The 25,840-nt window shown below is 44.2% G+C and overlaps 1 protein-coding gene across 1 annotated transcript in view; it reads left to right on the top strand.

Moving 5' to 3' along the window:
- The window catches only part of rrh (retinal pigment epithelium-derived rhodopsin homolog), a 33,427-nt gene extending 27,648 nt beyond the window's left edge, over window positions 1-5,779 (top strand). Inside the window, exons 4-7 of the mRNA XM_068339484.1 lie at window positions 586-739; window positions 4,516-4,684; window positions 5,125-5,303; window positions 5,409-5,779. Of these exons, the coding sequence (XP_068195585.1) occupies window positions 586-739; window positions 4,516-4,684; window positions 5,125-5,303; window positions 5,409-5,511 (605 nt within the window). The 3' untranslated portion in view covers window positions 5,512-5,779. The remainder of the gene's footprint in view (window positions 1-585; window positions 740-4,515; window positions 4,685-5,124; window positions 5,304-5,408) is intronic.
- Window positions 5,780-25,840: the final 20,061 nt, after the last annotated feature.

Raw genomic sequence — 25,840 nt, 5'->3', positions numbered from 1 at the left:
ACACTGCATTTACAGACTGTGTGTGTGTGTGTGTGTGTGTGTGTGTGTGTGTGTGTGTGTGTGTGTGTGTGTGTGTGTGTGTGTGTGTGTGTGTGTGTGTGTGTGTGTGTGTGTATGTGGTCGATTGGGTGCCGTGCTGGTTATATAGTCTGACAGCTGAGGAAGGAAAGACCTGAGATAGCGTTCATTCACAAATTTTGGGTGAAACAGCCTATCCCTAAAGAAGCTCTCCATTGATGTTATGGTGCCCTGCAGGGGCGTGGAGTCTTTCTCTATCACGGATGACAGTTTATGCATAATCCTCCTCTCTCTAACCACCTCCACCTCACTCCTGGGGGCATCCTATGACAGAGCTGGCTTTCTTAATCAGCTTGTTAAGTCTCTTTCTATTAGCTGCAGTGATGCTGCTTCTCCAGCAGACCACTCCATAAAAAATGGCTGACAAGCCTTCAAGCGTGCCCCCTACACTTGAAAAGATCTCAGCCTCCTGAGCAGATAGTCTGTTCTAACTTTTTGTACACTGCTGTGTCCAATATGAATAATATGAATGAAATATTAATGTTTATGCCATGTCCCTCTCTGCAGGTCAAAAAATGACTGCGCGGTCATACAACCTTCTTATTCTGACAGCATGGCTGAATGCTATATTCTGGTCCTCCATGCCTATAGCAGGCTGGGCTGGTTATGCCCCTGACCCCACTGGAGCTACATGCACCATCAACTGGAGACAAAATGATGCGTGAGTGATCATTGCAATACTAATGTTACAGGACACTTAGCAGTGAGTACTTTTATGAATATATCTGCATAAATATGTATGGTTTATGTTTAGTATAAAGCACGAGTTAAACAGTGGTTGAAAAATGAACAGAAAAGTCTAAAACTGGATGCAGTGTTGATTTCACTGCAGATCAGCATTACCTAACTAATAAATATTTTTTAAAACTTAACTATTTGTCATCAAAGACCATGATATACACAAATTAAAGAAAAGACAGTAAAGAACAGATGGACAAGCAGTACTAATCAAATACAAACATACAAACAAAACAAACAAACAGCAGAGTAATGTTCTAGAACCAAAAGAGTCCTGAAAGCCAATAAAAATGATTGATTAAGGCAAAGAAATTCTCAAACTTGCCAAATTTGCAAAGATTGGGCAATGATTTAGTGGTGTACGGTGTGCATCACAACATGATATAAAGGCTAGAGATAAATAGAAAAAAAATCAATCAATCAACATTTATTTATATAGCGCTTAATCACATCATCAGACATTGCGAAGCGCTTTAACAGCCAGAGAAACCTAACAGAGTCCTCCAGAGAAAAAATAAGCGACAGTGGCGGGAAAAAACTCCCACATTGAGGAAGAAAGTCTGGAGGGCCGTCATCCGCCTTGACAGGTTGGTTGGGAAAGGAAATATACTGGGGATAGAAACAGGGCAAGGAAAATAGAGAGTGAGAGAGAGGCAGATAGGCCAGATACAATTTGTATTCCAAATTTCCAGGCCTTTGGATTTCCTGTCTTCCATACTTGTTCCCCATCTGTCGAGCAGAAGCAAAAAGACAGCGGCAGTAACTTGCAAGCATTTGACAAGTCCAATTTAATATTAGTAGAAAAAGCAAAGAAAAAGATGTAACAGACTCGCCAAAGTAATTAGAGTTACTCCCTTTAACGGGAGAGACAGCGAAAAAACCCTCAGCAGTGTAGGCCTACAGCAGCTTATCTAGTAGAATCTGTGTTGTTTTTAATAGTAGGCTTTCTCAAAGAGGAGGGTTTTGAGTCTACTGTTAAATAAGATAAGGGCGTCTGCCCCCTTGACCAATGCCCGGAGACTGTTTCAGAGTAAAAGAGCCAGAGCTAAAGCTTCTGCCTCCTGTTCTACTCTTAAAGACCTGACGGTTTACCAGAAATCCTGCATCCTGGGTGATGAGCCCTGGGAGGGTGACTCACTTCAATGGAGATCCTCAATGTAAGATGGAGCCTTACAGTGAAGAGCTTTATATGTGATCAATAAAAAAACAACAACATCAAGACACAGTATGTTACGGTGCTTTTGGATAGATTTAACCAGCTAGTGAGATAACTCAGTTAGCTAGCCTTAGACATTAGAAGTACACTTTATTAATCCCACAAGGGGAAATTACATTGTCACTCAAGTATAGTATATACATTCTGTGTTAGTTTTTAACAGTATACAGGCCCCCTGAACACAGCACACAAGGGGGCCTGGAAGAATGCAGTTAATACACACAACAAACTACACACATTGGGAGGCAGAGTGATGGGCAGCGGCTTCCGGAATGTGCCCCAAATTGAGCAGCTTGTAGGGGGGATGGCACCTTGCTCAAGGACGCCTTGGCAGTGGCTGGGAGGTGAGCTGACACCTCCCACCGTCAGCTCACACTCCAGTGATATCATGGCGGGAGCGGGATTTGATCCACCGATGGCTGGGGCGATCTGCCTGCAAGACATCTGCTCTACTGCTGAGCCACTGCTCCCTTAAGAGAAGGATATTAAGAAATTGAGACTGAGCAATGTGTGAATACATGGACGGGATGACATTACACATTACTGTCAAGACCTGGCTCGTAAGCTGCAAGAAGAAAAGGCAATGCACTCAAACATATTAGACATGCAAACTTAATCAAGGAAAACTCAAAAATCTTAATCAAGGAAAACCTCAAAAACAAGGTGGAGCAGGATGTTCTGGCCAGGGTAGACCAAGCAGGAGTGCAGCAACCTCCAAGCTGCTGACACTGCTGACACTGGTAGCTGCTCATCAGAGGTTTGCTCAGGTGCTGTTAAATAGGCAGAGCTGCACAGATGCCTCCTGGGGTGGCAGTAGCTCAGTCCACTAGGTCTTTGGCTGGGAACTACAGGGTGGCCGAGTCAAGACCAGCCCGTGGACCAAAAATTTGAAGTGTGAACTGGTAGTTGGAGAGGCGCAAGTTCACTTCCTGAGCATTGATGACAAAACGGATACAAAAACAGGACAAAAACAGCTCTGGCTGTAAAACACTCCCCCATAAAGTCAGGGTCCTACGGGAAACCTTGACAAACAACACACCACAACAACTGCACAGAATACACCAAACCTTACCTCTAACTATCTTGATCGATCTATCCATCCATCCATCCATCTTTCTATCTTCACTACAATGTGGAATTTTGGTAGGTGGTCACGTGAAACTGCATGCACATGCTATTGACTGACAGCATTCAGCTAATAGTGTGTGTTCAGAGACTCATGGTACAGGTAATTTGTAAAACCATCACAATGGCTCCCAAATGTGCTGCAAATTGTACTCAGTGTAAGCAACATAGGAAAGTGATGACAATCGAAGAAAAGGTCAAACTTGTGGATATGCTAAAAGCAGGGAGAAGTTTTTCAGCCGTTTGCTGCCATTACGGCATCAATGAGTCGACCAGTCGCAACGTACAGAAAGATGAGAACACAATGCAGTCGACATCGATATCTTTTAACAAAGAAGAAAAAAGGGTCATTATTTCTTGCAATAATACCATCATAAAAATGAAAACCAACATGATCGGAATAATGACGATGATATAATGATATAATAATGACATTTGACATTGATGACCCCCAATCAGAGATATTGGGTGATTTTCACAAGATAGAAAGTGGATTTGTGGCCAGCAGAGGCTAGTGTGATGAATCCCAAAAGAGATACAATAATAATAATAGTAATAATTCACACTTCATTAATCCCTCATGGGGAAATTCTCTTTACACTCACACATGTACATATATGTGTTAATCACAGCACGTGGTTACAGGTTACAGGCCCCTGAAACAGGCACAGCACACTAGGGGTCTGTAGGCATGCAATTAGTAGTACAGAGGTACAGGGGAGGCGGAGTGACGGGTCGCGTGAGGAAATCGCGCATCTTGTGGGAGGGACGGCGCCTTGCTCAAGGACGCCTCGGCAGTGGCTGGGAGGTGAGCCGACACCTCCCACTGTCAGCTCACGCTGCGATGGATGTCCTGGAGTGGGACTCGAACCACCGATGGCTGGGCGATCCGTCTTCAAGACGTTTGCTCTACTGCTGAGCCACTGCCGCCCCAATAAGGCTTTTAAGGCTTTCTAAGTGCTGAAGCTGTTTTGGCTGATACAGTGGCAGCCCAATGCTACGTCGAGGAGCAATTCCCCCACATTAATTTTTTCTTTGTGAAACCATTGCAATAACTCCCAAATGTGGTGCTGGTTTAATATCAGTATGGGGAGGGTTCATAGACATTTAAATTATATGTAAATAATAAAATAAATATTTGATCGCTATATCACGAACTTTCGTGGCTGGTTCTGGAACACATTAACTGTAAGTAACAAGGGATTACTGTTGTACATATGTATGGATTTAAGATTTGGATTTTACAGTTTATTTAAAAATGTATTTCTGTCTTGTGGTAAATACAAACCAGACATGATGAAACAGATCATTGATGTGTGACCACATATACTGTAGCTAACTCTGCTTTTCATTTACAGCTCCTTCATCTCTTACACCATGGCAGTGATTGCTGTGAACTTTGTGATGCCCCTCTCCATCATGTTTTACTGCTATTATAATGTGACAGTCACAGTTAGGAGATACAAAGCCAGCAACTGCTTGGACATTATCAACATTGATTGGTCAGATCAGATGGATGTCACCAAGGTGAAAAGCAAGCTAAGCTGAGCTTTTATTTTTTTCTCATGCATTACTGTCATTAATTTTGCATGTCATTTACTGTGTTGTACTGCCTTTTGTGCAGGATACATATTAATTGATAAAACAGTGGTCCATCATCTTCATTGGCTGTCAAACATTTAGATATTGAGATTTTTTAGCAAATTTTGCTTGACATTTTCTTTCTTTCATGCTTCCAGTTTAAAAATATGGCTTTGGTTTTTTAAAATTATAGTTCATATATTAATGATGATCTTTCAAAAATTAATAAGCTTCGAGTCAATTTCAAAGTCTGAACTCACAACACAAAGACAATGATTATGTTTTTACTTCAACTATTTGCTTGTTCTACTCAGTCTGTTCAATTATACAATAATTAGATTTAGAATTTTGTGAGAGCTGTGTGTTTATCTCTTTGTGGTGGGCAGATGTCCTTACTGATGATTGTCATGTTCCTGGTGGCCTGGTCACCGTACTCTATTGTGTGTCTCTGGGCATCATTTGGTGATCCTAAGACTATCCCTGCTCCCATGGCTATCATTGCTCCCCTTTTTGCCAAGTCCTCAACCTTTTATAACCCTTGCATTTATGTCATTGCAAACAAAAAGTGAGTGATTTTTCTTGATCATTATTTTACAGCATAAAAGGTATATGTAGCATTTGTGTTGTAAATTCAGGATCAGATTATTTAACAAATTAATTTTCCTTTCAGGTTCAGAAGTGCCATTATAGGGATGATAAGATGTCAAACCAGACAAGGACTTACCATCAACTCACAGACTCCCATGACAACCTCCCCACAACCTCTGTCCTAGTGAGTTGAGATTGAGCCGGCTTTCAAACCATTGTTGGATAGATAGGATGGTAGGACATCTTAAATGTATGATTTTCATAAATGAGGCCTAATTGACAACAATTTTTCTTTTGAAATTGCTATATATCAGAGTTCATTTTACCTGAAGAAAATAGTGCATCCCTGGGATTTGTGCATCCCAACATGACATTTATTTATCCCAAAAGTAATAACAGAATATACGGTAGAAACGTATGCAAGGACTGAGTTTTGCCGATAGTACAATATAAAAACTTGACAAACTGTTAATTTTACGGTTTTTATTAATAACATAACTGTTTAAATAAAAAGAAAAAAAACAGTAACATTATATATTAGTTTTATCAAAATGTTTGAGCCTTGTAATCAATTAAAAAAACAACTTTAGAAATAAAGAAAGATGTACTGTATTTTTTTTTCACTTTTGCTTTTTTCTTTGCCTTTAATTAATATATTCTCCGGTTCAAACTGAACCAAGCTGTGACAACTTTCTCCACACAAATTTTAGCAATATGTCAGTAATAGCTGTCTCTTTTTCGTCATTAACTTTTGATTATTTTCTTATGCAAGAAAGCCCTCATTGTCACTTTTTCCCCAACTTTTGCATCTTATTGGGAGGCATGGTGATAATCAATCATTCATTCATTCATTGTCTACCACTACACCAACTGTCGCGGTTCGCAGGGAGCTGGAGCTTAACCAGCTGGCTTAGGGCGTGAGGTGGGGGAAACTCCGGGGCATGACGCCACTGCATCACGGAGCCACACATACACACACACACAGTCAATTAACCCGAAGCACATGCTTTTATAGTTGGGAGGAAGCCGCAGAACCCGGAGAGAACCCACGCAGACACGGGCATGACATGCAAACTTCGCACAGAACGGGACTCGAACTCGAAAACTTGGTGCACGGCGACAGCGCTAGCCACTGTGCCATGCCAATCAATCAACCTTTATTTTTATAGCGCTTAATCACATCAGATAAGATAATAATCCTTTATTGTCCCACAGTGGGGGAAATTTGTGTGATCGTGGCAGCGGGGGAGGGGGGCATACTTAAATACTTAAATAATATACATACATATTAACATATGCAATATATGAAATATATATATTCACATATTGTAAACATATTAACATATATGATATTATCAAAAATTTATAGTTATATTTACACTGCAAAACTATACACTACAAACTACAGAACTGCAGATTACATTGGTCATCCAGATTTTGAATGTTGTGTTCTTTGAGTTCTTTGAGTGGTCTGCTGGGAGGATTGCTCGTTATACAGTCTGACGGCCATGGGCAGGAAAGAACTGCAATAGCGTTCCTACACGCATCTTGGGTGAAGCAACCTATCGCTGAAGGTGCTCTCCAGTCATCTTAGTGTGCCCTGCAGAGGGTGGGAGTGGTTCTTCATCATCGATGACAGCTTAGCTGTCATCCTCCTCTCCACTGAGTCCAGGGAGCATCCTAGGACAGAGCCCGCCTTCGTAATCAGCCTGTCCAGTCTCTTCATGTCGGCCGCAGTGATGCTGCTGCCCCAGCAGACCACCCCATGAAAAATAGCTGGTTACTACTATGTCATAAAAAGTCCATCAGCAGACATTCCAAAGCACTTTAACAGACAGAGAAACCCAACAGAATTCTTCAGGCATGAGCGACAGATTATGCTTGCGCTGGAGGGTCTAACTCCTCGCTCCCACTGTAGCGCATAAAATGAGCAGATGTGTTGCCGTTTGGTCGGTTTTAATGAGACAGAATCATGCAGGTGAGTCTTGTGAAGAGAAATTCTAAAAATAATGGTGATTTCCGCGAATTGGAAAAAATTGTGTATAGTTTTCGTTGAATGGAAGTGCATTTAAAGCTTGCGTCCCAGGGACGCACGATCGTCAGACAGCGTCAAAAAATGTGCATCAAAAATACAAGGATGCAACGCAAACAAGAACACTGATATATTGGTTACCTTAATACATTATGGCATACAGTACTCTGTAAATCTGACTTGCTACATAATTGCAGTCCTTGCATGTCATTTATTCAATAAAAGACACTTCATTCGTTCATTCTTTCGTTTTCTATATATGCTTTTGTCCACTGTTGCGGGTCATGGGGTAGTGGAGCCTATCCCAGCCAACTGGGGGCACGAAGCAGGGTACACTCCTGGGGCAGCACTAGTGCACCACAGACCCACATGACAAACAGACAAACACACACACACACACACACCTATGGGCAATTTCATACCGGTCAATTCACCTGAAACACATGTTTTTGGAGGTGGGAGGACCCAGAGAGAACTCACACAGACACGAGAATAACATGCAAACGCCACACCAAGCGGGACTTGAAACAGGAACCGCCTTTCTGTGCGGCGAAAGCGCTACCCACTGCGGTACTGTGCTGCCCCATTTCAATTCAATTCAGGGTTTTTTTTGTATAGTGCTAGATAATTTAAAAAAAATTCTCAAGGTACTTTCCAGGTAGTGAAGGGAAATACCTGCTCCTATAGAACCCACTTTTAACCTTTTCCGAAAGCACTTTGGCAATGGTAGGAAGAACAGGCAGAAACTTTGAGGAGAACCTGACTCATGGTAGTTGTCCATCTACTTTGATCACCTCAGTGGGGGAAGAGAAATAGACACAGACAGATAGAGAGATGGACTGAGCAAGTTACAGAGTAAAATTGAAAAAAATAAAAATGATAGAAAGACAAAGAGACAATGAAAGAGGGTAAAAAACTGTTGAAAGTGATACATACACGATGTAGCTTTAACGCATTTTATTTGGTTGCAATCCACTTAATTTTATTTATTTCTAAAAAGTATAATATATTTCCATTTTACTTAAAAACAGTACACAACAATATGTATTAATTGAAAATCACACCATTTATCATTGTATGTATGACTATGTGATTACTGTTTATGAAACAAGTTAGTTGGATTTATTGTTTTACCTCCTGTCATGTGACGCTTTGAGGGGGAACATTTGTTGGAACAACTCAGGCGATGACAGATTTTTTTAAAAACTGAACTTTTTAAAAACGCATTGAAAACGATTCGCGTCCACACGACAGCATTTTAAAAAAATCTCTGTCCAAATGTAAACGCACCAGTGCGTTTTGGAAGACGGCTATAAGCATGCCAAACCATGTGGTGGCAGTATTGAGTCAAATTTTATCCAATAGGAATCCTACGTGTTTTGTTGTCACAACATAAACATGCAAACATAAATATGATGTCACAGCAGTTTTCATCACAGTCAAGACGTCAGCGTTTTTAAAAAGTCGCAGATACACCGTCCACACGGCAACGCAGACCCAGCGTTTTTTAAAAATCCACCTCGGCCAGCGTTTTTAAAAAGTTGCGTTTTCATTCCGGATATCTGCGTTGTCGTGTGGACGGAAGGCATAAACACAACAGAAAAGTTGCGTTTTTAAAAAAATCCGTCATCGTGTGGACGGGCCCTCAGTTTACTGATTATTCCATCTTCACTTCAACTGTTACTGTCTGCAGCAGTACTGCATGGACCTTGAGCAAAACAGGTAAGCTCAACAATTTTAGCTGAATTATTGTAAAGTCATGGTATAACTTTGACTTGAAACGTCCCATTCTGTATTTTATGTTTGCTAAGCAAATCATAAATAGCTGTTCTGTACAAATTTCTACTAAGTTAGCTGACCAATGTGGTGACCTACAAAGGCAGGCACACAATACAGCTGCATCAGTCCCATTTAATGGCCCAGGGTCACATGTTGTTTTGGGTCTATTCAGGATGTGACAAATGTTTGACTGTAAGATTAGATTCTCCTTGTATTTTCTTGTTATTGGTTGTGTGAGCTGGGCTCCATTTCCTGTAGGTACTGAAGGAAATTTTAACTTCATTGTTCAGGTACTTTACATGGGAAAAGCATCTAAATCCTTTGATCATCATTTCACCCTTAGGTTTGTTCTCCAGGGTTGTTGTTCTGGTTTATTGCTTAGGTTTATTGCATACGAAATACTGATAACATTCCAAGACCTTCTAACCTTTAGGGTTAGAAGGACATTTGGGGAAATCTATCCACAAGATTTACTCCCCCCCCACACACACTTGGTTCTTTTGTTTAACTGTAAATGAGGTCTGCTCACAGGATACAATCAACACTTGCTAAATAACCTCAGTTTCCCAGCCTTTGAAGATGTAGTTTATGGACCCTGAGGTTATCATGCATTCACCATTTGTCTGTTTCACTGTCCCTTCAACATTTGTTTCTTAGACTGTCCCTTTGAATTTAATTGCATTCCTGTAAAAGAGTCATGTGACATCATGCCTGTCTTCAACAGTATAAATACCACTGTCTTGAGATAAGAATTTGTCCTTCTCGTACCACATTCACCATTGTATTGGAGAACGACCCAGAGCTCTGTAAGTAAAGTACCATGAACTTCCAACAATTGTCTCAAGACTCATCTGTATGCCCTGATCATCTTAACGAACGCGCTGCGGAGCTAGTAGGTCAGACTTCGCTTCAGTACTTTTGGTCATGGACGGGCATGTTACTCACTGCCACTTGATTTTTTTAATGCCTATTTATTTCATTTTTATCTGGGTAGTTGTCGCTTCATGGAGGACACAAGCTTCAGAATGGGATTTTGTGAATGGTTTTACTTCATTGAGACCTGAGCTGCCAGGCTGCACAGAACTTAAGAGCACATTTCTATTGAATATTTTATTTTCATTGGAACATGTTTTTCAAATTGCTGGTTTGTTTGGTAATGACGGTGTGGTGGGGGCTTCGTTTCTCTTAAGGACAGGAGACAGTGTATAAAATACAAGATATTTATTTGTCAATTCAAATCATGTATAGGTTGAGTAGCAGTACAATAATATCATTCACAGGTTGAGTGCGAGTCCAATAATATCATCGATAATATTGACAAACAGGTTCAACAAACAGACAATTTCAACAAATTCTTATCTAAGCATAATGAGAGCACTGGAGACGATGAAAAAGTCCTCCGATGTGTTGTTACAGAATATTCTGTAAAAAACTTCAAGTGCAAACAAGGAAATGGATCACATATCTTTATATACTCTAAAGGCGAGACTAGGGGAAGGTATTAACCTCAGCCCATCTGCTTTCAACCAGTTCTTTACGGGCTTTCAGTTGGTACGTCATGACCTCCAGACGTTACCAAAAATATCAAGTCGACAGTTTCACAAAACTATTGGATGACATAATATAATCAGTCACGTGAACCATGTGAGGATCTGCTGCAGACATTCTTTGGATGACCCTGCGCAGAAACATACATTCTAATTTCAGGTATAGCATATTAAATGATCTGGCTTGCTGCTTCTGTCAGTGTCTAACTTCTTCCGAGGATACCGACAGACCATATTTGGAAATGTTTGCATGACTAACAGTAATTATTTTCATGCAGCGTCTTCATGACCTTGAGACATCCTGGGGCCACTTTCACAAGTGCTGGATGATTTGACACACACAACAATCCAGATCTTTGGTTCTATGAAATTGTATTATTTTATTATATTATTTTATTGTATTATTTTATTGTATTTAAAACTTTCCACCACAACGGAACGTGACCCAAGAGTCTTCCTGTGCAAATGTACTGTGGGACAGCTGAGAAGATGAAAAAGTAGGCTTACATCTTTTAGTTGTGTTTGGAGTTGATTGTGCCAAACTGTTTAATGAGGCTGGCAACTAACATGTTTGTTTTTTTCTTAAAGGGACCTGGCCAGTGTGGTAAAATGTTTAAAGATAAAGATAAAAATCCTGATGTCTGGCATCATCCCTGGTGTCAGCACCACCGTCACGTGGGGTCATGCGTCATCGACAACAGCCGTTGCTTCATCAGTCAGGGCAGCCATTAGAGCACAATGCGATCAATGAAGCAATACATCTGATGAAATCGTGCTTACCTGTGAGGTGAATGATTCTTCCAACACCACAGGAGTTAGACACAAAGATAAGAATCTCTCCAATTTCTCTCCAATCTTCGGGTAAGATTGGAGGACTGCTGGAGCGGGTTGCTCCCCGCAATCCGCTCCAGCAGATGATGCGGTAGACGATTAATGAATTAAAAAAACAAAAGACATATGGTTAACAAGTTTGTGCATGAGTAAGTGGTATATTCAATATTTAAGTAACTAGCTATTTTTTACATAGATCCATCACTAATGGGGTGTACACAAAATGATTTGAATCATCCATCCATCCAACCATCCATCTTCCACCGCTTATTCAACAGCTTCAACAGGGAGCCCCAAACTTTCCTTTCCCCAGCCACATCCACCAGCTCTGACTGGGGGATCCAAAGACGTTCCCAGGCCAGTTTTGAGATATAATCCCTCCACCTGGTCCTGGGTCTGCCCTGAGGTCTCCTCCCAGCTGGACGTGCCAGAAACACCTCCCTAGGGAGGTTTCCCGGAGGCATCCGCACCAGATGCCCAAACCACCTCAACTGACTCCTTTCCATGCGAAGGAGCAGCGACTCTACTCTGAGCCCCTCGCGAACAGCAGTGTTTGTCACCTTATCTCTAAGGGAGACACCAGCTATCCGTCTGAGAAAGCCCATTCCAGCCGGTTGTATCCGCGATCTCGTTCTTTCGGTCATGATCCATCGCTCATGACCATAGGTGAGGGTAGGAACGAAGATTGAACGGTAGATGGAGAGCTTTGCCTCTTGGCTTAGCTCCCTCTTTGTGACAACAGTGCGGTAAAGCGACTGCAATACCGCTCATGCTGCCCCAATTCTCCGTCCAATCTCATGCTCCATTGTTCCCTCTCTCGTGAACAGGACCCCAATATACTTGTGAGCGCTGCAGGTCACAGGCTGATGACGCAAACAGGACCACATCATCTGCAAAAAGCAGCGATGCAATCCTCAGGCCACCAAACCGTAAAGCCTCCTCACCACGACTAACACCTCGATATCCTGTCCATAAAAATCACGAACAGAATTGGTGATAAAGCGCACCAACAGCTACTCGGAAAAAGTTCGACTTACTGCCAAGAACCCGAACGCAGCTCTCACTTTGGGTGTACAGGGATTGGATGGCCCCTCCAAGTGTCTCGATCATTGCCGACGTGTGCATTGAAGTCCCCCAGGAGAACAATGGAGTCCCCTGCAGGGATCCCTTCAAGGACCCCTTTTAGGGACCCCAAGAAGGCCGAATACTCTGAACTGATATTTGGTGCGTATGCACAAATAACAGTCAGAGTCCCCCCCACAGCCTTAAGGCGTAGGGAAGCGACCCTCTCATCCACCGGGGTAAACTCCAACACAGCGGCACTCAGCCGGGGGCTTGTGAGTATCCCCACACCCGTCCTGCGCCTCACGCCTGACGCAACTCCGAAATAAAACAAGGTCCAACCCCTATCCAGGAGTTTGGATCCAGAACCGAGGCTATGCGTGGAGGTAAGCCCCACCAGATCCAACTGGTAATGCTCCACCTCCAACACAAGCTCCAGCTCCTTCCCCGCCAGTCAGGTGACATTCCACGTCCCCAAAGCCAACTTCTGCCGCCCTGGTCTGGTCCGTCATGACCCCCTGTCGTCACTGCCACCCATATAGCAGCGCACCTGACCCCGTTGGTCTGCCCTGCGGGTGGTAAGTCCACAGGGGTGGGAAGAATCCACGTTGCCTTTTTGGGCTGAGCCTGGCCGGGCCCCGTGGCAGACCCGGCCACCAGGCACTCACTGACGGGCCCTCCGTCCAGGTCTGGCTCCAGACGCGGGCCCTGGGCTTCCTCCGGGCAGGGTCACATTTTTCCCTTTCCGATTTGTCATGGGATCTTCTTCTGAAACCATTCTTTGTCTGGCCCTTCACCTGAGACCTGTTTGCCTTGGGTGACCCTACCAGGAGTACAACACTCCCGACAACATATCTCCCAGGATCCTTAGGGCACACAAACTTCTCCACCACGATAAGGTGATAGTTCCTTGGAGAGGTAATTTCAATCAACATAATTAAATGCTTCAATCAAATCTCATATCTGAAATTATGTAATATTAGGCATACATCTCTTCAGTAACATGTATTTATTCTGTTTCTATAATATGATTGTTGCAATATGGACATATTATTTAGGGGATGCTGTACAAGTGCAGTATCCCACAGTTGCACTCAATAATCACTCGATTCATGATGCAATTTGTCATTTCAAAAATGAGCCGTGACAATGTCAAACATAGGGCATATTATATAAACAAAAAGTATGGAAATGGCTATAGTGAAAACTTTCTTCCAGAAGAAGCAGGAACATATGGTGAGCTGTAAGAGTGGAGGTAGGAGCACACAGGTAGACTACATGTTGTGTAGACTGTAATCTGCAGGATATCAGTGACTGCAAAGTAGTGGTAGGCGAGAGTGTAGCCAAACAGCATAGGATGGTGGTGTGTAAAATGACTCTTGTGGTGAGGAAGATGAAAAGGGGAAAGGCAGAGCAGAGGATGAAATGGTGGAAGCTGAAAATGAAAGAATGCTGCGTGACTTTTAGGAAGTTAAAACAGGCTCTGGATGGTCAAGAGGTGCTTCCAGATGACTGGACTACTACAGCTAATGTGATCAGGGAGACAGGTAGGAGAGTACTTGGTGTGTCATCTGGAAGAATGAGGAGATACAGGAGTGTTCACCGAGAAAAAGGTTAGCAAAGAAGAACTGGGACACTGAGAAGACTGAGGAGAGTAGACATGAATACATGTAGATGCGGTATAAGGTGAAAGTAGAGGTACCAAAGGCCAAATAAGGGGTTTATGATGACTTACAGTATATACTAGATGAGACAGAGTTGATGAATGAGGAAAATGAAAATGAGAGAGAACAAAGACTACAAGAGGTGACTGTTGTGGACCAGGAAGTAGCAAAGATTAGTCAGGATGAAGTGAGGAGGGCATTGAAGAGGATGAAAAGTGGAAAGCAGTCGGTCCTGATGACATACCTGTGGAGGTATGGAAGTGTCTAGGAGAGGTAGCAGTAGAGTTTCTGACTGGGTTGTTCAACAGGATCTTAGATAGTTAGATGATACCGGAGGAATGGAGGAGATGTGTGCTGGTGCCCATTTTTAAGAAAAAGGGAGATGTGCAGAGTTGTGCCAACTATAGAGGAATAAAGCTGATGAGCCATACAATGAAGCTATGGGAAAGAGTAATTGAAGCTAGACGAAGAACAGAAGTGAGCATTTGTGAGCAGCAGTATGGTTTCATGCTAAAAAAAGAGTACCACAGATGCAGTATTTGCTTTGAGGATGTTAATAGAAAAGTACAAAGAAGGTCAGATGGAGCTGCGTTGTGTTTTTGTAAATCTGGAGAAAGCTTATGACCAGGTGCCCAGCTCTCACCCATCCTCACCAAGATATTCAACCTCTCCCTGACCCAAGCTGTCATCCCACCCTGTGCTGGAGGACCAATTTCTCGAAGCACTTTGTGATTACTGGGGTGAGAGCTACAGGGCGGTAGTCGTTTAGTGTGGTGGCTGGAGTCTTTTTGGATACCGGATAATCCCACAGGGACTGTTCTGTGCTGCCATGATCAGTGCCTCTGTGCTGTCTGTCAGTCCAGCTTTATTCAGATATTGGTAGGTCTTTTTGATATCAGCCACTTCTTCTATCTGACGGTGGTACATGCCATGTAGGGGCTTGTCCCTCCATGTTGTCTCCTCCTCCTCCTCTTCCTCCTTAGGTTTCTGCTGTCTAAGGCATTCACTGAGCAGTTCATCTGTTGGGGCCATCTTCCTGATGTACTCTTGGATTTTTTATGTCTCATCCGGGACAGTGGCCCTGATGCTCACTGGTCCTCGGCCTCCCTCTTTCCGCTTAGTGTACAGCCTCAGGATGCTGGACTTGGGGTGAAACCCTCCATGCATGGTGAAGAGCTTTCTCGTCTTGATATCTGTGGCTTCTATCTCCTCCTTTGGCCAGCTTATGATCCCAGCGGGGTATCTGATGACAGGCAGTGCATACATGTTGATGGCTCGGACCTTGTTCTTGCCATTCAGCTGACTTCTCAGGATTTGCCTTACTCTCTGGAGGTATTTGGCTGTGGATGACTTCCTTGCGGCCTCCTCATGGTTGCCATTTGCCTGTGGGATTCCTAGGTATTTGTAGCTGTCCTTGATGTCTTCTATCCTGCCCCCTGGTATATCAACCCCTTCAGTTCTGATCATCTTGCCTCTTCATGATACCATCAGGGCCACATTTGTCTAATCCGAATGACATCCCTATGTCGTCGCTGTAGATCCTGGTGGTGTGGATCAGTGAGTCAATTTCTCACTCATTCCTGGCATACAGCTTGATATCATCCATGTAGAGGAGATGGCTGATTGTTGTTCCACTTCGGATGCCATTGAGATGGTTACTAGTTCTTGTTCTGGGAGGCAGCTGTGGTCAGTCCTCTGGTCCAGTAGCCACTGGGAATCGGTGTTGCGTAATGCTTCTCTTTTCCATATGCCCTTCCAGTATTTCTCCACCTCAGCTCTTGGTGGGTCTGGCCGGATGCTATTTCCCTGCCACTGAGAGTACACCTTTGCTGGTTGAGTGGAGAAGGTCTTGTTTATTCTCCTGGCCTCAATCACCTTGGTGTATCTCTTCAGTCGGGTAGTCAGAGCCGTTAGTCTCTGTTTGGCAGTTTCTAGTGCTTCAGGTATGGAGAGCTTGCTGTATTTCCTGGGTACCCCTTTATTCACCATGTTCCCCTTCTGTAGCTCGGCTAGCTGGCTGACTTCTCTCCGTGTCACCTTTATCTTGGCCTCTAACCGTCTCTTCCATGGAGGGTATTGATTTTTATGCCCTGTGTTGATCTTATATCCCAGCATCTCGAGGATTACTGTTGCTGTACTGTGGATCAGCTTGTTGGTCTCAGTTACATTCCCTGTTGGGATGGTTCTTATTGCAGCATTCACATCTTCTAGCAGATCTTCTGAAGGTACTTGTCGGAGGCTCCACGTTTCCATTTGGGTCACGATCTTCCTTCTCAGGTCAGCAGCTCTTGTATTGAGGCTGTGTATGTCTCTTGGGGCTTGGTACCCAATCTCGGATTGTGGAGGGGTGATGTCCTCCCGCTGACCTGGCGTCCTGGCTCCCCCTTGCCGTAGCATTGTTGTAGTATTTAATCGATCTCTAGTTGTGACAGCAGTTTTCGGTTACGGAAGTTGGAACACTGGGCTAACAGCTGTTTCTTTGTCAGCCTTGATTGTGGGTTTCGAAGCATCCATTGGTCCCACATCCACCCCATATATCCCCTCTCTCTGGGATTACATGTGTAGTAGCATTCCAACAACTCTGTATTCTCCGCCCTTGTCCATGTGTGTCTTGTTCCAGTAACCCATTTCTCATCAGATTGCCCTGGTTCCCAAGCAACTGATGCGGACATTGTTGACCCGGGAGATGTACGAGCCGGTATGACTCTGTCTTTATTGTGTTCGCTCATGACTGAGGTAGGTTGGTATAGCATTAAGGGTCTTGCCTAAGGACCCTCACTGGATAGTGTCTGGGGTCCGAAACCACGCCCTCCTGCATTCCAGACCACGCCCCTCCTGCATTTGTGTAAGTTGACTTGATAGTGTTTGTCCAGACCGGGATTCGAACCCACAACCTCCTATATACAGTATATATTATATACATATATATATATATATATATATATATATATATATATATATATATATATATATATATATATATATATATATATATAGGCATATATACTGTATATGTATATAGTGCTGTCAGGCGATTAAAAAAATTGTCTAATTAATTACAGGATTTGTAATTAATTAATCTAATAAATCACATTTAAATCTCATACCTGTTGACGGCCTACAAATAAAGAACTTGAATTCTAGGACATTACAAAATTGTAGTGCATGACTAATCAATAGAATACACCAAGAAGAGAAGATTTGAAATCCACATTTATATAGGTTAAGTGTGCTTTATAAGAAGAAGTATTCTTTATTGAACCCCAAAGGGGAAATTACAAAGTCACTTGACAAGTATACAGGCCTCCTGAACACAGAAGACAAGGGGACCTGTTAAGCATGCAGTTAGTACAATCACATTAAACTACACACATCAGGGAGGCAGAGTTACGGGCAGCAGCAGCTTGTAGGGGGGACAGTGCCTTGTTCAAGGGCACCTTGGCAGTGGCTGGGAGGTGACTGTCAGCTCCCACTCCTGGTGACATCATGGCCGTAGCAGGATTCGATCCACCGATGGCTGGGGCGATCCGTCTACGAGACATCTGCTCTACCGCTGAGCCACTGCCGCCCCTAAATGAAATTCAGAAGAAAAAAGGCAAAGAACATCAGCAAACCAATTTGGCCAGGTGCATTTCTCAAAAATGCAATACAAATACATTAAATAAAATAAATACAATTTAGAAATAAAATAAGGCTGAGTCTCAAATCGGCACATAAGTAGACTCTCAATCAATATGATTAATGTTATGGTTGGTTTTGTGTAGACATGCTGTGCGGCTGCTTTTGTGTTTTCCCTTTTGTTTTTCCCAGGGCTTTGAACAAGAATTTTTTGCCAATCGGTTTGTTCCGAACAGAAACGGAATTATAATGCTTCCGGTTTTGCGTTCCATAAACTCAGTTCCATAAACTGATGTTCCTGAACCGGTTAGAACAAAAAAATAAAATTCCTGAACCGGTTAATAATGTTCCTTGTAAATATGAATATGTTGGTGCTGTATTTTGCGCACCATAAGACGTGCTTAAAAGCCTTAAAATTTCTCAAAAATCAATGCTGCGCTTTTTAACATTAAGCGACTTATGTGTACACTGAGTTCCAAAATCTGTAAAAATGTTTTTGTGTGACTTTAGTCAGCGATCCGCCAGCTTGGCCATTTTCCACCAACATAGGACGTATTACGTCACTACGTACACCAGCAGTGATAGATCAATTAGAGAACATGACGCGAGGCTACGTCCGGCACACCTCCGGTAGGTACCCGGTATACAGTACATTATATGCCGGTACTGTACCGCAGGTATGCTGTTTGGCTAAAGATCCCCGACAATGGCGTCAGCAAAGAGACACACTTACGACGCAACATGTAAACTCCAGGCTATCAGTTCCCGTTGTTTCGGTTCACGTTAAGACACCGGGTGGCTTTTTTCACGCTTCGCCATCTCTCTTGATCTGTGACTCCATGCACGCCCACAGCACCGCTTCTGTAAAAAACCATGTCAAGCGGCTGAATCCGGAGCTTGCCATCATCCTGAGAGGATTAACGAAAGAGCTCCAACCACTGGACATTGGTGTAAACAGAGCCTTTTACGTTTACCAGGACTGGAGGCAGTACCAAGCGAGTTACACTGCGAGTTACAGCCCCACAATATGTGCGTTGATTGTGGATGCCTGGACTAATGTGTCTGCTTCAACTTTTGTCCGATGTTTCGCAAAAGCCAGCATCGTTACCGGACAGTCACCCGGAAACGTGACGGTCATCCATATATCCATCTTCCACCGCTTATCCGTAGTCAGGTTGCGGGGGCAGCAGCTTCAACAGGGAGCCCCAAACTTCCCTTTTCCCGGACACATCCACCAGGTAACTGGGGGATCCCAAGGCGTTCTCAGGCCAGTGTTGACATATAATCCCTCCACCTGGTCCTGGGTCTGCCCCGAGGTCTCCTCCCAGTTGGACGTGCCAGAAACACCTCCCTAGGGAGGTTTCCCGGAGGCATCCGCACCAGATGCCCAAACCACCTTAACTGACTCCTTTCGACAATCCTTTCCAGCAACCATGGAGTAAACTTTCCCAGGGAGGCTGAGGAGTGTGATGCCCCTGTTGTTGGCACACACCTTTTGGTCCCCCTTTTTAAAAAGAGGAACAACCTGCCACTCTTTGGGCACTGTCCCAGACTTCCAACCAATGTTAAAGAGGCTGTCATCTATGACAGCCCCTCAACACCAAGAGCCTTCAGCATTTCCGGACGAATCTCATCAACCCCCGGGGCTTTGCCACCGTGAAGTTGTTTAACTACCTCGATGACTTCACCCTGAGAGATTGACTCTGATCCCCCATCATCCTCCAGGTCTGCCTCTGCAACAGACGACGGGTCAGTTGGGGTAGTTGGATTCAGGAGTTCCTCAAAGTGCTTCTTCCACCGACCTACAACCTCCTCAGTCGAGGTCAATAGTGTCCCATCCTTGCTGTATAGAGCTTGGATGGTCCCCCGTTTCCCCCTCCTGAGGTGTCGGACAGTCCTCCAGAACAACTTTGGTGCCGTCCGATAGTCCTTCTCCATGGCCTCTCCGAACTCCTCCCACACCCTCTGTTTTGCCTCCATCATAGCCGAGGCTGCAGTATTTTTGGCCTGTCAGTACCCTGCAACTGCTTCAGGAGTCCCCAGGGACAACATGCCCCTGAAGGCGTCCTTCTTCAGTCGGACGGCTTCCCTGACCACCGGGGTCCACCACAGTGTTTGAGGGTTACCGCCCCTTGAGGCACCCAAAACCTTGAGACCACAGCTCTCAGCTGAAGTTTCAGCAATGGAAGCTTTGAACATCGACCATTCCGGTTCAATGCCCCCAGCCTCCACAGGGATGCACGAGAAGCTCCTTGGAGGTGTGAATTGAAGGCCTCGTGGACCGAGTCCTCCTCCAGACGTTCCCAGTTCACCCACACTACTCATTTGGGCTTACCAGGTCTATCCAAAGGTTTCCTCCGCTAACGGACCCAACTCACCACCAGGTGGTGATCAGTTGACAGCTCTGCCCCTGACAGCTCTGAGTGTCGAAGGTCAGATGATATAATCACAAGATCGATCATTGACCTCCGACCAAGTACACTTATGAGCATCCTTGTGTTCGAACATGGTGTTAGTTATGAACAATCCGTGGTTAGCACAGAAATCCAACAACACAACACCGCTCGGGTTTAGATCAGGGAGGCCATTCCTCCCAATCATGCCCCTCCAAGTGTCTCCATCATTGCCGACGTGTGCATTGAAGTCCCCCAGGAGAATAATGGAGTCCCCTGCAGGGATCCCATCAAGGACCCCATTAAGGGACTCCAAGAAGGCCGAATACTCTGAACTGATATTTGGTGCGTATGCACAAATAACAGTCAGAGTTTTCCCTCCCACAACCTTAAAAGTGACGGTCCGTGATAGTGAAATTGCCAAGCTATTCAATGCAGACCGAAGATGAGGACTTTGAAGGATTTAGCAAAGATTTATCAAAAAATAAAAACATATTTAAAAAATAATGTCGGTGTATTTTTTTTAAATTTAAATACGTTGTACAACACAGTTCAACCACAGTCACCTTTTTGCTTCCGTTAGTAAGCATGCACAGAAAAATAATGTGTGCCATTTATCCGGTTAAAGTACAGAAATAAACTCTGTTATTTACACGGCGCCTCGTTAAACAATGAGCTGAATGGTGTGCAAAATATGTTAACTTAACGACTTTTAAATTGGCAACTAAAGCGATTAGTTTATATACTCTAGACTATAATTATAGATATATCCCTACCCTACAGTAAACAGTACCACAACACTACACCTCTGCTTTATAAAAGAATAACTTCCACCATGTTATTTATTGCTGAACTACAGATCTTCATTGCGCTTCTCCCATAGCTCAATATTGCTACAAAGCGCTGGCAGTACAGGGACACACTGCTCTAAAAATGACTTCAGCCAATGAGTTAATGTCTAAATCATACATTTTTAAGATTGACATAGTGCAGTGTTTACCTGTCATGATTAAATTGTGACTGGGAGACTGCCCTTTTCCTAAGTGCTGCTTATAGTTGCTACTTTCTCTGCTCTCATCCCGTGTACAGTGAATGACAGGAAGTGAAGCATGAGTTCAAATATTTTTTTGAGAACGAAAAAAAACAAAACAGGTTTTAACCAGTTTCAAATTATTTTCTGTTCCGATTCTGTTCCGCAACATTAAAAAATATAAAGTTTTCAGTTTCATTTTCATTTCTGCCAAAATATCAAAAGTTTCTGGTTTTCGTTTGTGATCCATGAACCGGTTCAAAGCCCTGGTTTTTCCTTTCCTTCTAGGACCTGCAGGGCTCGTGATTGGAGGAGACGTGGGCAATGAGGCACACCAGGTTCTACACAACCTTCATCAACCATACTATGAAGCTGGTCCTGACTCTCACTGCAGTGCCAGATAATTCCGACTTGTTCAGTAGCTCAATCCAGAGACTTTGCATCCTTGCGAGTACCTTTTCTTTGTTCCCAGTGAGCAGCTGAATCAATTCTTGTATTCTCGTTGATTGTAGTTCAGTGGCTCATCGCCTCCTGTTCTTGGAGCACCAGCCTCCTGCCTCCACCAGGCTAACTGCAACTGTTTTTGTGTGCTTGCACTTTTCTTTTGCAATAAACTCTCTGAACTTTTATCCACCTGCCTCCTGCAATTTGGGTCCACAACAGTCTCGAGGCAGCCCCAACAGAATACTAAAGCTGATTTAATACAGCAATTCAAAATGAATAGTATAACATGCCTCTAAAGAAGGCAACATTAGTAGTAAGATGCCAACAGGCATTTCCTTTAAAAGGGTAAGCTAACGTTACAGGAACTGACCAGACAAAATCTGTGTCCTTGACATGTTTTTCATTTAAATGATACGTTAGGCTGGAGCTGTTTCGATGATATGAAAATTCTCTTACAAACGGTAAAAATCACTACGTTTTTGTTGATAGCCCCGTCTTTGTTCTTTTTATAAATAAGCTTTCCGACCTAAGGTCCGAGTGGGCTTGCCTCGCTCCCCTGTGTCGCGTCCATCTCTGTTGTCAGTCACCCTGCCTTTGACTAGTGGCACAGGTACGAAGTGACGTGCGACTGCAGCCTACGGGTCCCTCAATGGGTCAAATTTAAAATGCTTGCACATTGACTTGCCAGTCACGATTAATTCCGTTAATTTTTATAGTGCGTTAATTTGCAGCATAATTATTCTAATTAACACGTTAAACTGACAGCCCAAATATATAAGGCTAAGATCCTGTGGAACTTCAGCTTCCAAACTGACGAACAGCTGCTGGCTAACAAACTGGACATAGTGGTGGTGGACAAAGAGCAGATAGAGCAATGGTGATAGATGTGGCGATTCCGGCTGACGCCAACGTCAGGAAGAAGTAACACAAAATGATTGAGAAGTATCAAGGGTTGAAAGAACAGCTGGAACATATGTGGAAGATCAAGGTTAATGTGGTCCCCGTGGTAGTAGGAGCACTTGGGGCAGTGACCCCAAACTGGAAGAGTGGCTCCAGCAGATTCCTGGAACAACATCTGAAGCCTCAGTCCAGAAGAGCGCAGTCCTAGGAACATCTAAGATACTGTGCAGAACCCTCAGACTCCCAGACCTCTGGGAGAGGACCCGAACTTGAGGATGACCCATAGATACCACCCCACAAGGGTGAGAGGGATATATATATATATATATATCACTGATCCACACAACCAGGATCTGCAGCGACGACATAGGGATGTCATTCGGAATAGACAAATGTGGCCGAATGGTATCAAGAAGAGGCAAGATGATCAGAACTGAAGGGGTTGACCTACCAGGGGGCAGGATAGAAGACATCAAGGACAGATACAAATACCTTGGAATCCCACAGGCTAATGGCAACCATGAGGAGGCCGCAAGGAAGTCATCCACAGCCAAATACAGTACCTCCAGAGAGTAAGGAAAGTCCTGAGAAGTCAGCTGAATGGCAAGAACAAGGTCCGAGCCATCAACATGTATGCACTGCCTGTCATCAGATACCCCGCTGGGATCATAAGCTGGCCAAAGGAGGAGATAGAAGCCACAGACATCAAGACGAGAAAGCTCCCCACCATGCATGGAGGGTTTCACCCCAAGTCCAGCATCCTGAGGCTGTACACTAAGCGGAAAGAGGGAGGCCGAGGACTAGTGAGCATCAGAGCCACTGTCCAGGATGAGACATCAAAAATCCAAGAGTACATCAGGAAGATGGCCCCAACAGATGACCTGCTCAGTGAATGCCTTAGACAGCAGAAGCCTGAGGAGGAAGAGGAGGAGGAGGAGACGACATGGAGGGACAAGCCCCTACACGGCATGTACCACCGTCAGATAGAGGAAGTGGCTGATATCAAGAAGACATAGCAATGGCTGAATAAAGCTGGACTGACAGACAGCACAGAGGCACTGATCATGGCAGCACAAGAACAGGCCCTAAGTACAAGGGCAATAGAGGCAAATGTCTACCACAGTAGATCTGACCCAAGGTGCAGGCTATGTAAAGAAGCCCCAGAGTCAGTCCAGCATGTGGTAGCAGGGTGTAAGATGCTCGCCAGCTCAGCATACATGGAAAGGCACAACCAAGTAGCTGTGATAGTGTACAGGAACATCTGTACCCGGTATGGACTAGAAGTACCCAAATCCCAATGGGACATACCACCGAAGGTGGTTGAGAATGGCAAGGCTAAGATCCTGTGGGACTTCAGCTTCCAGACCGACAAACAGCTGCTGGCTAACTAACCGGACATAGTGGTGATGGACAAAGAGCAGAAGAGAGCAGTGGTGATAGATGTGGCGATTCCAGCTGACGCCAACATCAGGAAGAAGGAACACGAAAAGATTGAGAAATATCAAGGGTTGAAAGAACAGCTGGAACAGATGTGGAAGGTTAAGGTTAATGTGGTCCCCATGGTAGTAGGAGCACTTGGGGCAGTGACCCCCAAACTGGAAGAGTGGCTCCAGCAGATTCCTGGAACAACATCTGAAGCCTCAGTCCAGAAGAGCGCAGTCCTAGGAACATCTAAGATGCTGCACAGAACCCTCAGACTCCCAGGCCTCTGGTAGAGGATATATGTATATATATACACACACACACACACACACACAAATTACAGGAACACTTTTAATTGGGTCTGGTATGAAATCAATTAAATCTATCTGATAATTTTCTGGTTGGTTAAGCCGCTGAGGGCATCGTTAATCACTTTCAGCTGTATTTGGTGTTCATGGAATTAACAACAGGTGCACTAAAGTGGTAAAATTAGAAAACCCTCAAACAGGACTGGTTTCACATGTGGAGGTCATCTCAAGTTTCTCCTTCTTGATCTTTTTTGGCTGGTTTTCTACTCGTGCTGGTTGCGGCTTGAGTAATAATCTCTACTGGCAGTATGAGGTGATTCCTTAACCCTACAGAAGTTGCACAGGTTGTCCAACTTCTCCAGGATGGCACATCCACATATGCTGCAGCAAGAAGGTTTAATGTGCTTCCCAGCACAATCTCCATAGCATGAAGGAGATTTCAGGAGACTGGTGGTTATTCTCGGAGAGCTGGACAGGGCCGTAGAAGGTCTTCAACCCATCAGCAGGACCTATACCTGCTCCTTTGTGCAAGGCGGAACAGGCTGAGCACTGCTCGTGCCCCACAGAATGACCTCCAGAGGGCCACTGGTGTGAATGTCTCTACCCACACAATCAGGAATAGACTTCTTGAAGGTGGCCTGAGGGCCAGACGTCCTGTAGTGGGCCCTGTGCTCACTGCCCATCACCGTGGAGCTCGACTGGCATTTGCTCAAGAACACCAGAATTGGCAAGTTTGCCACTGGTACCATGTACTTTTCAAACATGAGAGCAGGTTCACCCTGAGCACCTGTGATAGCCGTGAAAGAGTCTGGAGAAGACAAGGGGAATGTTATGCTGCCTGCAACGTCATTCAACATGACAGGTTTGGTGGTGGGTCAGTGATGGTCTGGGGAGGCATATCCATGGAGGGAAGCACAGACCTCTACTCCCGAGGAAATGGTGCTCTGACTGCCATAAGGTATCGAGATGACATCCTTGAATCCACTGTCAGACCCTACGCTGGTGCAAGAGGTCCTGGTTTCCTTCTAATACAAGACAATACCCGGCCTCATGTGGCAAGAGTATGCAGGCAGTACTTGGAGGATGAAGGAATTGAAACAATTGAATGGCCTTCACGATCCCCTCACTTAAACCCAATAGAACATCTGTGGCACATTATATTTAAGTCCATTAGGTGCCGCCAGGTTGTTCCTCAGAATGTACAACAGCTCAGGGATGCCCACATACAGATCTGGGAAGAAATTCCACAAGACACCATCTGTCGTCTCATTGGGAGCATGCTGCGATGTTGTCAAGCATGCATACAAGCTCCTGGGGGCCACACAAGATACTGAAAAGCGTTTTGAGTTGCAGAAATTAAGTTTTTGAAAAATGGACTAGCCTGCCACATCCTCATTTCACTCTGATTTTAGGGTGTCTACACGCACATAGGCTGTAGGCTGAAAACTTTTATTTCCATGAAAAGACTTGGCATCCTTTTATTC

This window comes from Antennarius striatus, chromosome 17 (genome assembly GCF_040054535.1).
Source record: "Antennarius striatus isolate MH-2024 chromosome 17, ASM4005453v1, whole genome shotgun sequence".
In the NCBI taxonomy this organism is placed as follows: domain Eukaryota; kingdom Metazoa; phylum Chordata; class Actinopteri; order Lophiiformes; family Antennariidae; genus Antennarius; species Antennarius striatus.
The sequence above is the reverse complement of the archived record's forward strand: the minus strand, read 5'-3'. Positions and strand labels throughout refer to the sequence as shown.